At 39.2% G+C, this 13,172-nt stretch overlaps 1 protein-coding gene across 3 annotated transcripts in view; it reads left to right on the top strand.

Moving 5' to 3' along the window:
• The window catches only part of Ros1 (ROS proto-oncogene 1, receptor tyrosine kinase), a 96,809-nt gene that overhangs the window by 5,860 nt on the left and 77,777 nt on the right, over nt 1–13,172 (top strand). For 2 of the 3 annotated variants that reach the window (XM_048354639.1, XM_048354638.1), the window contains exons 2-7: nt 826–870; nt 3,238–3,297; nt 5,982–6,008; nt 7,986–8,046; nt 12,029–12,177; nt 12,823–12,961. In XM_048354639.1, the coding sequence (XP_048210596.1) occupies nt 826–870; nt 3,238–3,297; nt 5,982–6,008; nt 7,986–8,046; nt 12,029–12,177; nt 12,823–12,961 (481 nt within the window). The remainder of the gene's footprint in view (nt 1–825; nt 871–3,237; nt 3,298–5,981; nt 6,009–7,985; nt 8,047–12,028; nt 12,178–12,822; nt 12,962–13,172) is intronic. The other variant, XM_048354636.1, reaches the window with a different exon arrangement.

Genomic DNA, 13,172 nt, shown 5'->3' with positions numbered 1-13,172 from the left:
TTATGAGCAATCACAAAAAAGGGGAGCAAACTGGAACAATTCTATTCTAACCTAAGAGACCTTTGAGCTGACTAGTTGCCAGTCCACAGGTTTATGTAATTCTGTCTGAGACTCTTTCCATCATTCTTCAGTAGCCACACTGTCTTCCATCTTCATTCCTATAGCCTCGCTCTCACAGTACCTTTGTACTTTCTGCTGAATTTTTGGTGTACATTTATAATTTACACCAGCATTTTGTCTGAGTACAAGATAGATTTAATACATATTTATTCACTTTTTCAATGTGCATGCTGGTACTAAGGCTTCAACTCAAGGCCTTACATTCTTGCTTGATTTTTTGGCTTAAGGCTGAAGCTTTGTCACTTAAGCCACACTTCCACTTCTGGCTATTTGCTGATTAATTGGAGACAGACTTTCTCCTTGGACTGGCTTTGAACCACAATGATCTGATCTTAGCCTCTTGAGTAGCTAGGATTATAGATGTGAGCCACAAACACCTAGAAAATTAATGAGTTAAAAACATGTAGATATTACTTTATTGTTAGAGAACAAGAAGAGGCAACACTATTCCAGAAACCTTCCCCTCCCTCATATACATTATGTAAAAATGAACTACATAACTTGTGAGGAGGAACAGAAGGGGGAAACTAGTGGAAAGGAAAGGAAGTGGTGACATTGTCCAAGAAGAATTATATTCATCACTTGACTTATGGAATTCTAATCTCTCTATACCATTCCTTAATAATAACAATTTTTAAAAAGCTGTGGTAGTTTCACTGTACCCAGTATTGATAGCTGATGATTACTACTCTTTCTTCATTTCAGGGCAGGCAATTTGACATTGGCACACCATCAAATCTCAGTGAACCAGTAAGTAATTGCTTCCATTGTCTAGAATTTTACAATGTTTGTGTTGCTAAAAAGAGACAGTGCTCAGGTTTTTGTTAGAATGGAAAGTTGCCAACTAAAATCTCACTTACTCTTCCTTGATAAAGTAATGTCAACTGAAAACAGTGAGAAGTCTGAATCATGAAATTCATTTAAAAATAAAATGTGTTCAAAGTGGGAAAAGCATAAGGTGAATTCAAGTCCAAGAATTTGATTATATAGCTGGGATATGGATTTGGAAAAATTCCTTAGTATTTATGATACTTAGTCTTATTGTAGTTTTTTTGAGAGCATTATGCTATATAGTCTCCAGGGTTTCTTTAATTGTTATATATTTTATGATTTTATTACTTTTGGGCACATGTACTCATTTATTCAACAAACATTTAGTAACTCTAAGTGTCAAGATGAAGTAGGCCCTGGACTGGGACTAAAGATTTAGAAATAGAGTCTATGTTTAATAAAATAATCTTTGGAGACACATAAAACTAGAGAGATGGACACATACAGTGATCATGGAAACCTGAATAGTGGTATAGTATGCTGTGGTGTGTGTGTGTGTGTGTGTGTGTGTGTGTGTGTGTGTGTATGTGTGTGTGTGTGTGTGTGTGTGTGTGTGTATAGTGCTAAGAGACTCTTCAGGAGAAATAAACACCTTGCTTCTCTGAAAACCCTCCAAACAGAAAGATAAAGAGTATTCTAGAAGGGAAAAGATGTATTATCTTGGAAAATGTGGTGTATTTCCAAACACAGAAATGTGGGTCTGTCACAATGTTGGGGAATGGTACAGAACACAGCTCACAGTCAGAATACAGATGGGGTTTGGTCAATAACCAGCTGAGTCAGTAGGAGTTGGTGACAGTTTGTACATGAGGTGGGAGATAAGGGAATGAGAAGAGGAGGAGAAGGAGCTCAGGTAACATAGATGATTTAATATGTCAGTGGGAAATACAGAAGAAGGAGGAAATCTGAGCGGGGCCACTAAGGAATGGGATACTTCACATACTGGACCTGAAATGCTTATAGAACTTAAGAGGAGACATCAAGTGAGTGAGTGGATATTTGGCTCTGAGGATCAGGAAGGAACCCAGGTGCAGTTATAAATTTGGGGGTTATAAGCACATGGCCTGTGGAAGGAATGTTCACGTCAATCACAAGCCCAGATAAATCACTTGTGGGTACTGGTGGCTCATGCCTGTAATCTTAGCTAATTGGAAGGCTGAGATATAAGGATTGTAGTTCAAAGCCATACCAGGCATGAAAGTCATGAGACTCTTATCTCAAGTGAGCCATTGGAAAGCCAGATGTGGCACTGTGGCTTAAACTGGTAGAGCTCTCACCTTCAACAAAAGAGCTCAGGCACAGCACCCAGGCCCAGAGTTCAAGCCCCACAACTGATTGGGGGAAAACAAAAATCAGGTGTGTTAAGGAGAAATGTGCAAGTCTGTCCAAAGAGAAGGTAGATCAGTTGTCAGAAGATATTTCAGAGCAGTTGTAGGGTGAGAGTTGGCTTGTAGGCAGCAGACATCTTACATGATGTACCCATTAGGTAGACATGCCACCTTCTAGTTGTATCCTGCTTTTAGTTTGCTTGTGTGGGAACTGCCTGAGGAGCCAAGATATACCTGGTGCCATGCTGTGCTAGACTTTGTCTGCTGCCAGCTGCCCAGTGGACAGGGTGTCCTGAAGATTGGGTGCTGTCTGTGTTCCAGGCCCACACAGGGCACAACACCTCTTAGCAACCCTGCTGCCTTGAGGGGAACCATACCATGTCTTGGCTCCATCTGTAGATATGGCAACCCAAATGTCCTGATCTCTAAACCATAAGGGGGTATTGTTATTAAGCATTTGCAGGTGACAAGAGAAAGTCACATTTCTTCAGTCACCATAGTTTTTTCCTTTAAAGAATTTATTATTAAGGAGCTGGGACTATGGACTAGTGGTAGAGTACTTGCCTCATATACATGAAGCCCTGGGTTCGATTCCTCAGCACCATATATATGGAAAAAACCAGAAGTGGTGCTGTGATTCAAGTGGCAGAGGGCTAGCCTTCAGCAAAAAGAAGCCAGGAATAGTGCTCAAGCCCTGAGTTTAAGCCCCAGGACTTGCAAAAAAAAAAAAAAAGAAATTTATTATTAAATAGTTGCACAAAGAGGTTACAATTTCAAAAGTCACCTACGAGTATACTACATTTTGATCAAAGTGATATTATTTTTCTTAATTGTTATTACAAAGGTGATGTAAAGAGGGGTTACAGTCACATAATTCAGGTAAAGAGTACATTTCTTTTTGGACCATGTCATCTCTTCCCTTGCTCTCTCCCTGTTGTTGTTTTTTTTTTTTTTGCAGTGCATACAAGGATGTCATTTTTGGAACTCTGTAGACCAGGGAAACTGCACTTTAATGTGTGTAAGTATTAGCTATGTTTTAATTATTTTCATATTGATCTTTCCATCCAGAGAAAATTTGTCGAAGTGGAGTCTTATTTTCATTTCCACTGGTTTTCAACTTGAAAGCTAAACAGCTGAGTAATATTAATTAATGAGAAAAAAGTTAAGAACAACATTATTTCTTTGTAGTTGTGATAAGCTAGGGCATGTTTACTGACAATCAATGGACAATCACTTGGAGATTGACATTACTAACACAATAGGAAGCAAAAGAATGTTAAAGCAAATTAAAGATGCCCAATTATTCCCAAAGTATATAGCAGTAGAATGTTAAGCATTTCTTAACTTTCCTAGTTCTGAACTTCTCATGTTTTTATGTACAATTATCTGGGGATCTGGGGTCTTGTTAAAATGCAGATTCTGACCAGTAGGTCTGGATGGGTCCCGAGATTCTGTGCATATAGCAAGCTTCCAGTGATGAGATGCTGGTCCTCAGACCTACTTTGGGAAGGAAGCCTCAGATTATGTTCATGTTCATAGTTTCTTTGTGGGGAACATGGGAAAAATCTAACACAGAAATCACAAACACCTGGTTTTCTCACATCATGTAAAATAGACATTATGAATTCCAGATACTCTGTTTCTCATTTTTAATTTAGTCTGGCTTTGCCACTTCATGTGTTAAGGCATTGAACTCCTTGCTTTTATTGCTTTTCTTGGTAGTAAATTAGTATAATAATGGAACCTCATTCCTAAGGATAATTCTAGACACATTATAAGTATTCTAATCTTATGGATAAAAATTTTGTTATTTAAAAGCGGGTTCCTCTGGGGCTGGGAATATGGCCTAGTGGTAAAGTGCTCGCCTCATATATAGGAAGCCCTGGGTTCGATTCCTCAGCACCGTATATATAGAAAAAGCCAGAAGTAGCGCTGTGGCTCAAGTGGTAGAGTCTAGCCTTGAGCAAAAAGAAGCCAGGGACAGTGCTCAGGCCCTGAGTTCAAGCCCAGGACTGGCAAAAAAAATGGATTCCTCTAAATATTTTATCACATATATGATGTATGATTTATTTTGACAAAATTAAAAAGGATTAGAAGAATTAGACCATAGAAGTTTTTGCACTTATTTTTTAAAAAAATGTCTTCCTTATAGAGAAGGTTGAATGTTGGAGATATGGCTAAAGTGGCAGAGCACCTGCCTAACAAGGGCATGGCCCTGAGTTCAAACCCTACTATTGCCAAAAATAAAAAATCAAAATAAATTAAGCCCACAAAGAGCATCCATTGAATGTATTTACATATGGTTCACAGATAGATAAAGGAAGATTAAACCAGACTGTGTGTTCGATGGGGTTTGGGATATGATCACTTTGGATGGGATGGAATGAGAATAACAAGGAAGTGGGAGAAAGGGAGGCAGGAAAGTTCTGTTGACTATGATCATTTTATGAAAATTCAACATCTGTGTGAGGATGATATGTGCACTTCTGTGTATGTACTGTGTTGATATGTGCTCTGTTTTCAGTAAGAATAGATTTTAAAAAGTGAGTTCCTTTGTTTAGTTTCTTCAGATCAGAGGTTAAGGTGACTTGAATGATAATAATCCTAATATGCTTCCTATGTGTATGCACACATACACATTGGTGACTGGACTTACTAGTTACTATGTACATGTTACAAACTGCCACTTAATTAGTTATTTGTCTAGTTATTTGTATCTCCAATCTTTTTCAAAGTATAACCCTGCACCGACCACAGTGTGGGGCACACAGCAGCTATCCAACACTGGCTGAGTGTAGTGTTGGGAATATCATTGGTTGTGAGGCAACAATACAAGAAGAAACGTGGATGATGGAGCAAATAATCTGGGCTGAGGAACCTGCTTGAATTTACTAGCCAGAGCTACTGGTGGTTTTAATTTCAATTAGTCTCTAAGTCCATTCTTTACCCTTGTCCATCAGAGTAGGATACAAATGGCTCATGCCTGTAATCCTATCTACTCAGGAGGCTGAGATCTGAGGAGCATGGTTTCAAGTCACCTTGGGCAGGAAAGTTGTGAGTCTCTTATCTCCAATTAACTACCAGGATACTGAAAATAGTGTTGTGGCTTGAAGTGGTAGATTACTACTAGCCTTGAGATAAAAATCTCAGAGACAGCACTCATGCCTTGAGTTCAAACTCCATGACCTGCAAAAACCAAACCAAAACAAAAAATTTCTTATAGATATCATCCTCTACCATTTTTTCAGTGTTGTAAACAATGTAATTTTTAGAGTTATTTGTACAAAAGCTTGTACATAGCTCTATACAACTCTGAGTTCCTTTTAAATTACTGCTTTCTTTCTTTTGTTAAACTCAATGGTAGAGGGGCTGGGAATATGGCCTGGTGGCAAGAGTGCTTGCCTCGTATACATGAAGGCCTGGGTTCAATTCCCCAGCACCACATATATAGAAAATGGCCAGAAGTGGCACTGTGGCTCAAGTGGCAGAGTGCTAGCCTTGAGCAAAAAGAAGCCAGGGACAGTGCTCAGGCCCTGAGTCCAAGGCCCAGGGACTGGCAAAAAAAAACAAAAAATAAACAACAAAAAAACTCAATGATGGAAAAAGAAATTAATTTGGAAGAAATGTACAGCTCAGTATCATTAAAAGTATTCATAACATTCAGTATTTTAAATAAGTTTTGCTTTCTTTTTTTCTATGCAGAATGATACCTATGTTACCATTTGTGAGGTGAGTTGACCCAAAAATGATATTAAAGCCAATGTATTTGCATAGGATCCTCAGAAAAATTCTAAATTAAGAGGGGTTGAAGGTGTGACTCAACTGATAGAGCATTAGCAAATGAACAAAACCATCAAGTACTGAGTTCAAGTCCTGGTTTCAGACAAAAAAAAGCAAAGAAAAAAATTAAAAATGAAGTAATAGAAGTCAGTCTAAGTACACAGAGACCTTTCCTGGGGAATGTTATCATTCTGGGCATACAGATTACATCAGCTCATTCTAGGCACAAATATTTGTTGTACATCATATTTGTATATCATATATGTATATACTTCATATAAACTTATATATGAACATGTACAATGTGTATACATATTTTTATGTATAGAAACATACAGCCATTCTTTAGTTCTAGGAACCCCTGTGGATATAAAAAAAATCCTTGGATGTTCAAGACCCTTATATAAGAAGTGCAGTATTTGCAGTTGACCTGTGCACATCTGCTCACACACTTTACATCATCTCTACATTACTTCTAATCTAATACAATATGAATGCTATAAATAGTTCTTTTTTAATAATTACTTATTTATTGTCAAAGTGATGTACAGAAGGGTTACAGTTTCATATGTAAGGCAGTGGGTACATTTATTGTACAATTTGTTACCTTCTTCATCTCTCCCCCTCCTCCTTCCCCCTCCCCCCATGAGTTGTTCAGTTGGTTTATACCAAGTGGTTTTGTAAATATTGCTTTTTGAGTCATTTGTCTTTGTATTCTTTATCTCTTGATTTTGATACTCTCTTTCCCTTCCTTAGTTCTAATACCAGCATATACAGTATCCAGGGTACTCAGATGTAAATGGTTCTTACACTGTACTATTTTGGAGGCATACAGAAAAAAAGTGTGTGCATATTTAATCAAGATATAATTAGAACTACTTTTGGCCATCAATTGGTTGAATCTACATATGTAAAACCTGCTAAAACATAAGGTTGACTGTCTATTACTCTAATCTGAGTATTCTTTCCCCAAACAAAGAGTTCTCTACCATGAAATCTATCACATTAAGAGAACTCTTTAACTCAGTTTCTTCATTATTAAAGAAGATCCTTTCCTAACATTTTGAAACACAGGTATCCCCTGGCTGCTTTGATAATGAGTGATTTCTGATGTCTCTGGCTCCCCTCCAAGGTCCTCTCTGCCCTTTTTCCTACACTTGATTTTCACCTCTTCAGAAAGGCCTGTGTGGAGGTGGGAGGTAGAGGGAGAGGTTGTAGGTGTAGCTCCGTTGATAGAGTGCTGGCCAATGAGCAAAAGCATTGGGTACCGAGTTCAAGTTCTGATCTCTGACCGAAAACAAAAGAGAAAGGAAGGAAGGCAGGAAGGAAAGAGGGTGGGAAAGGGAGGGAGGGAGGGAGGGAGGGAGGGAGGAAGTTGTTAGGTCTCCTAGGCAGAGGAGACCTGGCTCCCATAGGGGAATGCAGTTGAGCAATCTGGAAGGTGCTGCATAAATGTTCCTAAAAGGGGATTCTGGCTCAGATTCTATCAACTTTTAAGATCCAAACACCTTGAAATTCTGTCCAGGCAACTCACACTTGAGAAATAATGAGTAACCTCATGTGAAGTCAGGAGTGTGGAGCTGTGAGGCAGCCTCATTGCTACCTTTACCTCCATTTGAAATAATATTTAAATGTTCATATAGGGCAATTTTACTATATGTTTTTCCTTGAAAATAATCCAGGACAACCAGCCACAATTTCCTCCATTTGTCTGGACTAGTGATATTTCCAAATAATACATATTTCCAAATGAATCTCCTTTTTCCTTCCTAGTTTCCCATCTGGGGGGGGGGAATCATGTTATATTGTATTTTCTAATATCATTAATATGTGGAAATCTAAGTATTAAAATGTCAAGTTTTAGTTGAAGCCTATCAGCAATGTTAGCAGGCTGCATTGATTCACCTGTTGTCTTCTTTTCCACAGCGTGAGTCATGTGAGGTTGGCTGTAGCATTGCAGAAGGTGCCCATGAAGATCAAGTACTGGGTAAGGAAACACACTCAACAGTAGTGAAGCAACCCGTACCCCTCCAGGGATTTTTTAAATGAAAGAGTAATGAAGTACCTCTTCAAATATCCTGGCTCCTACACCTCAGTAGAATAAAAAAAAATATTTATAGAGAGCTGAGAGCCAGTGGCTCATGCCTATAATCATAGATACTCAGGAAGCTCAGATCCGAGGATCATGATTTGAAGCCAGCCCAAGCAAGAAAGTCTATGCGATAAGACTCTCCAATTAACTACCAAAAAAGCTGGAAGTGGAGGTGGCTCAAAGCAGTAGAGGGCTAGCCTTAAGTGAAAGAACTAAGGGATAGCGCCCAGGCCCTGAATCAAAGCCCTGTGATTGACAAAGAAGAAACAACAAAAGCCCTCAACTATACAACTTTGTCCTTCAATTTAGGTGTTAATTTTTTTTCAAATTGTCCCAAATTTGTTGATTTGGGAGACTTGTTAATTTATAATATTTAATGAATGGAAATACTGGATATATTATAAAATTGTTTTAACAACTTGTTTATACAATGCTCTCATCAGCTATGGAATAATGTCTGTGTGCCACTAACAAATGAGGTGTGCCAAGTCTAAATGAATGCACTGGAGACTGGCACAAATGGCCCACACCTGTAATAATCCTGGCTACACAGGAGGCTGAGATCTGAAGAACTTGGTTTGAAACTAGCCTGGGCAAGAAAGTCCATGAGACTCATGTTCAATTAACTACAAAAAAGTTGCAAGTGGTGCTGTGGCTCAAGTGAGTACTAGCCTTGAGCATAAAAGCTCAAGGACAGTGCCCAGGAACTGAGTTCAAGCCCCAGGACCAGCACATTGGAACATACAGACTTCCCTTTAGGGTTTTGAGAATTTTTTTTTATTGTTTATTATAAAGGTGATGTACAAGGGGGTTTCAGTTACATATATCAAGTAAAAGTACAATTCTTTTCATACAGTGTCACTTTATCTTTAGGTTTTTATGATGAATCATTTTGCCCATTGAGCCAAGACTTTGTTTGTCACTAATGCATCGGTTAGCTCACCCATTTACTTATGTCTCTACTGTTCTTATTACATTTTAGATTTTAGAATGTTCATGTCCTTTTCCACATGGTAAGAAATGATAATAGTTAACAATACACTAAAATAACAAGAGATATTTTTATTAGGAATTTTCAGACACTGTTGCATTAATTTGTAAAAAGTAGCTTTGTCTTCAGAGATATAAATCCTGTTTTATTTTGTTTTTGTTGCCAGTCCTGGGGCGTAGACTCAGGGCCTGAGCACTGTCCCTGACTTCTTTTTGCTCAAGGCTAGCACTCTACCACTTGAGCCACAGCGCCACTTCGGGCTTTTTTCTATATATGTGGTGCTGAGGAATCGAACCCAGGGCTTCATATATATGAGGCGAGCACCTTACCACTAGGCCATATTCCCAGCCCCAGAGATATAAATCCTATCATTACGACAGGGAAGAAAATTGAACTGAGAGAAAAGAAGGAAGTGGTGACACTGTTCAAAAAGAAATGTACTCATTACTTGACCAATGTAACTGTAATCACCTCTCTGTATATCACCTTTACAATAAAAATAAATTTAAAAAATGAGGCATAACGTTTAAATGCTTGCTTGGGGCCCTATAGATGATAAGAGATACAACTGCAATTGCGATCTAGCTGTTTGATTGCAGAACCTCTCTCTCTCTCTCTCTCTCTCTCTCTCTGTGTGTGTGTGTGTGTGTGTGTGTGTGTGTGTGTGTGTGTGTGTGTGTGTGTGCTCTTATGGTCCTGGGGCTTGAGCTCAGCGCCTGGGTGCTGTCCCTGAGCTTTTTTTCTTGTTTGTTTGTTGCTTTCTTTTCCCTTCAAGGCTAGTGCTTTACCAATTGAGCCATAGCTCCACTTCCAGCTTTTTAGTGATTGATTGGAGGTAAAAGTCTCATGAATTTTCCTGCCTGAGCTGACTTTGAATCGAAATCCTCACAGCTCAGCCTCATGAGTTGTTAGGATGACAGGCATCCATAGTAAGAAATGGAAAAAGTAGAGAGGTACTTTGTTTTATACAGTTGCTACAGTTCCAAATGAAGTGCTAATCAACGGAGTATTGTGCCAGACTTTTTGGGGGGTGAGGGTGGGCTGAGCTCTCAGATAACAATGGCTTTAATTTTCCTGGATTTTAGAGTATGGACTTGAAGTCATTGTATGTAATGATGAGAATTGCATTAGTTTTGATGTAAAAGAATGAGTTCCTGGGGATTTGTCTGTAACCATTCATTTTAATCTCCCTAACAAATCCACCACACTTCCTCTATCAGCGTAGTGTTATTTGTTTTAAGTCCATTAAAAAGTGTAAGCATTTCATTAATCACATCTTTGGCAGAATAGAAAAACTGAAATAAGATAAATTTTACTCCAGTGTAGATAGTACAGTACCAAGCAAATAGTACTCAATAAACATATGCAACAAATGATCATGTCTTCAATGTTTAGAAGTCATGGCATGTTTGTATGACAAAAGAGTAGAACGTAGAGTCTTTTGGCATGAAGGTAATAACTTTTTTTGGGGGGGGAGAGGCTTTTTTTCTTTCTTTCTTTCTTTCTTTCTTTCTTTCTTTCTTTCTTTCTTTCTTTCTTTCTTTCTTTTTTTTTTTTTTTGCCAGTCCTGGGCCTTGACTCAGGGCCTGAGCACTGTCCCTGGCTTCTTTTTGCTCAAGGCTAGCACTCTGCCACTTGAGCCACAGTGCCACTTCTGGCTGTTTTCTATATATGTGGTGCTGAGGAATCGAACCCAGGGCTTCATGAATACGAGTCAAGTACTCTTGCCACTAGGCCATGTTCCCAGCCCGGGAGAGCCTTTTGATATTTGGAATTTGAAGACATTTTCAGGATTATTGCAGTGTTATACTAATTACTGCAGTCACTCTAAGCCTTAGCTTTCCTCAGCTGTTACACAGATGTTCGGAATTTGGTAAGGGAGTAATTTTGTACATGTACCAAATAAATTGCTGAAAAGATGGGCAGCAACAGTAGAATTATGCTGTAAAATTCCAAAACTAATTTTGTTTGTTTTTTGCCTGTCTTGGGGCTTGAACTCAGGGTCTGAGCACTGTCCTGGCTTCTTTTTTTTTTTTTTTTTTTGTCCAGTTCGGGGGCCTGAGCACTGTCCCTGGCTTTTTGCTCAAGTCTAGCACTCTACTTCTTCAGCCATAGCACCACTTCTGGCCTTTTATGTATATGTAGTGCTGAGGAATTGAACCCAGGGCTTCAAGTATTCAAGGCAAGCACTCCACCCACTAGGCCATATTCCCAACCCCAGTCCCTGGCTTCTTTTTTGCTCTACCACTTGAGCCACAGCGCCACTTCTGGATTTTTTCTATATATGTAGTGCTGAGGAGTCGAACCCAGAGCTTCATGTATCCAAGGCAAGCACTCTACCTATTAGGCCATATTCCCAGCCTCTCAAAAATACTTTTGGGTGTATCCCTTGGAATGATGGATGATCCTTCTATACCGCAAACATGCTTTGGCATCTGTTTCCCTCGCATGTAAAAAAGTGGTGCCTTATTATCATAGGATTGAGCAGTCTCCACCCCACCGACATTACCTACCTATAAAAAGAAAAAGACTGCCCCGAATACCTGCTCCTGTTTACTATGCAGGTGAATTACTACAGTAGGAGAATTCATAGGGCCCTGGATCAAACAGGCACACTCTCTCTTGTTTTTTTTGTACCAGTCCTGGGGCTTGGACTCAGGGCTTGAGCACTGTCCCTGGCTTCTTTTTGCTCAAGGCTAGCACTCTACCACTTGAGTCACAGCGCCACTTCTGTCCATTTTCTATATATGTGGTGCTGGGGAATTGAACCCAGGGCTTCATGTACACCAGGCAAGCGCTCTTGCCACTAGGCCCTATCCCCAGCCCGCTCTCTCCTGTTTTGATGAACAGAAGTGTGTGGTGAGTGGCATATTGTTTCCTCTGCAGAGGGCACAGAACACCCTTCAGCCCCCTTTGCATCTTCCATTGGAAGCCATAGTGTGACATTGCGATGGAAATCTGCTAACATATCTGGAGTCAAATACATCATTCAATGGAAATACGCACAACTTCCAGGCAGCTGGACTTACACAGAGGTATGCAAAGTTGACTTCCTATCTAAGCAAAGAATGCGTTATTTAAAATTCCAAAAGATTACATATAATGGCAGTAGCCCTCCCTTATCAATTTCTGCAGTTTCAATTACCTGTAGTCAATTGTCAAATAGTATTAGAAAAATATATTATTAGCCATATCTGCAATTCTTTCAGCATGATATCACATTATCATTCATCCCGTTCACCATTACCTGTCTGCCTTCCCACGGTGATTCTATATGGATGGAGGTCAGGAAGAAGATTCTCATAGGGTTTTGTTCTGATTTAGAAGTACTGTTTAGGGTAGTTCTCCCTGAGTGCCAGTTTTAGGAAAATGTGAGCAAAACTAGAACTAAAAATAGTTCTAAGACATCAAGTATATTAACATGTCAAATTTTAAGTAAAATTTTAAGGTAAGTGCCAAATAATTGAATCCTTAATTTTGCTAATTTGAGGAAAGAGAGAATTTCTGTGTGAGTTCGGTAGACTGATTTCTGGATAGTTCTGTTTTACTTTGTGTGGTAGGAATTTGGTGGCTCAATCTTCAAAAGTCCATCTACCTTTCGCAAATTAATCTGTATTCTTCTGTTCCAATGTGTTGGAGTGATTCAGTAAATTCTGATAATTAATTTCTCATGGATCTAGACTGTGTCCAAGCTCTCATACATGGTGGAATCCCTACACCCCTTCACTGAATATATTTTCCGAGTGGTTTGGATCTTTACAGCCCAGCTACAGCTTTATTCTCCCCCAAGTCCCAGCTACAGGACTCATCCCTATGGAGGTATGGCATGCATACATTGTTTATTAAATAAGGATATTATTTATCAGCTCTGGCTTAGTTTGTTATTGTTTTAAGTAGTGAAATAAATCTGATGTGAACCTCTTGATACGTTACAAGGGGCATTCTGGCTACTGTATGGAGAACCAACTCTGGAGTGTGGGCAGAAACAGGGGAATCTGGGAGGAGGCCATTGTAGTGACTCATGTGAGAG

The sequence above is a fragment of the Perognathus longimembris genome, chromosome 9, assembly GCF_023159225.1.
Source record: "Perognathus longimembris pacificus isolate PPM17 chromosome 9, ASM2315922v1, whole genome shotgun sequence".
NCBI classification, from domain to species: domain Eukaryota; kingdom Metazoa; phylum Chordata; class Mammalia; order Rodentia; family Heteromyidae; genus Perognathus; species Perognathus longimembris.
This window is presented reverse-complemented; position numbering and strand designations above follow the sequence as displayed.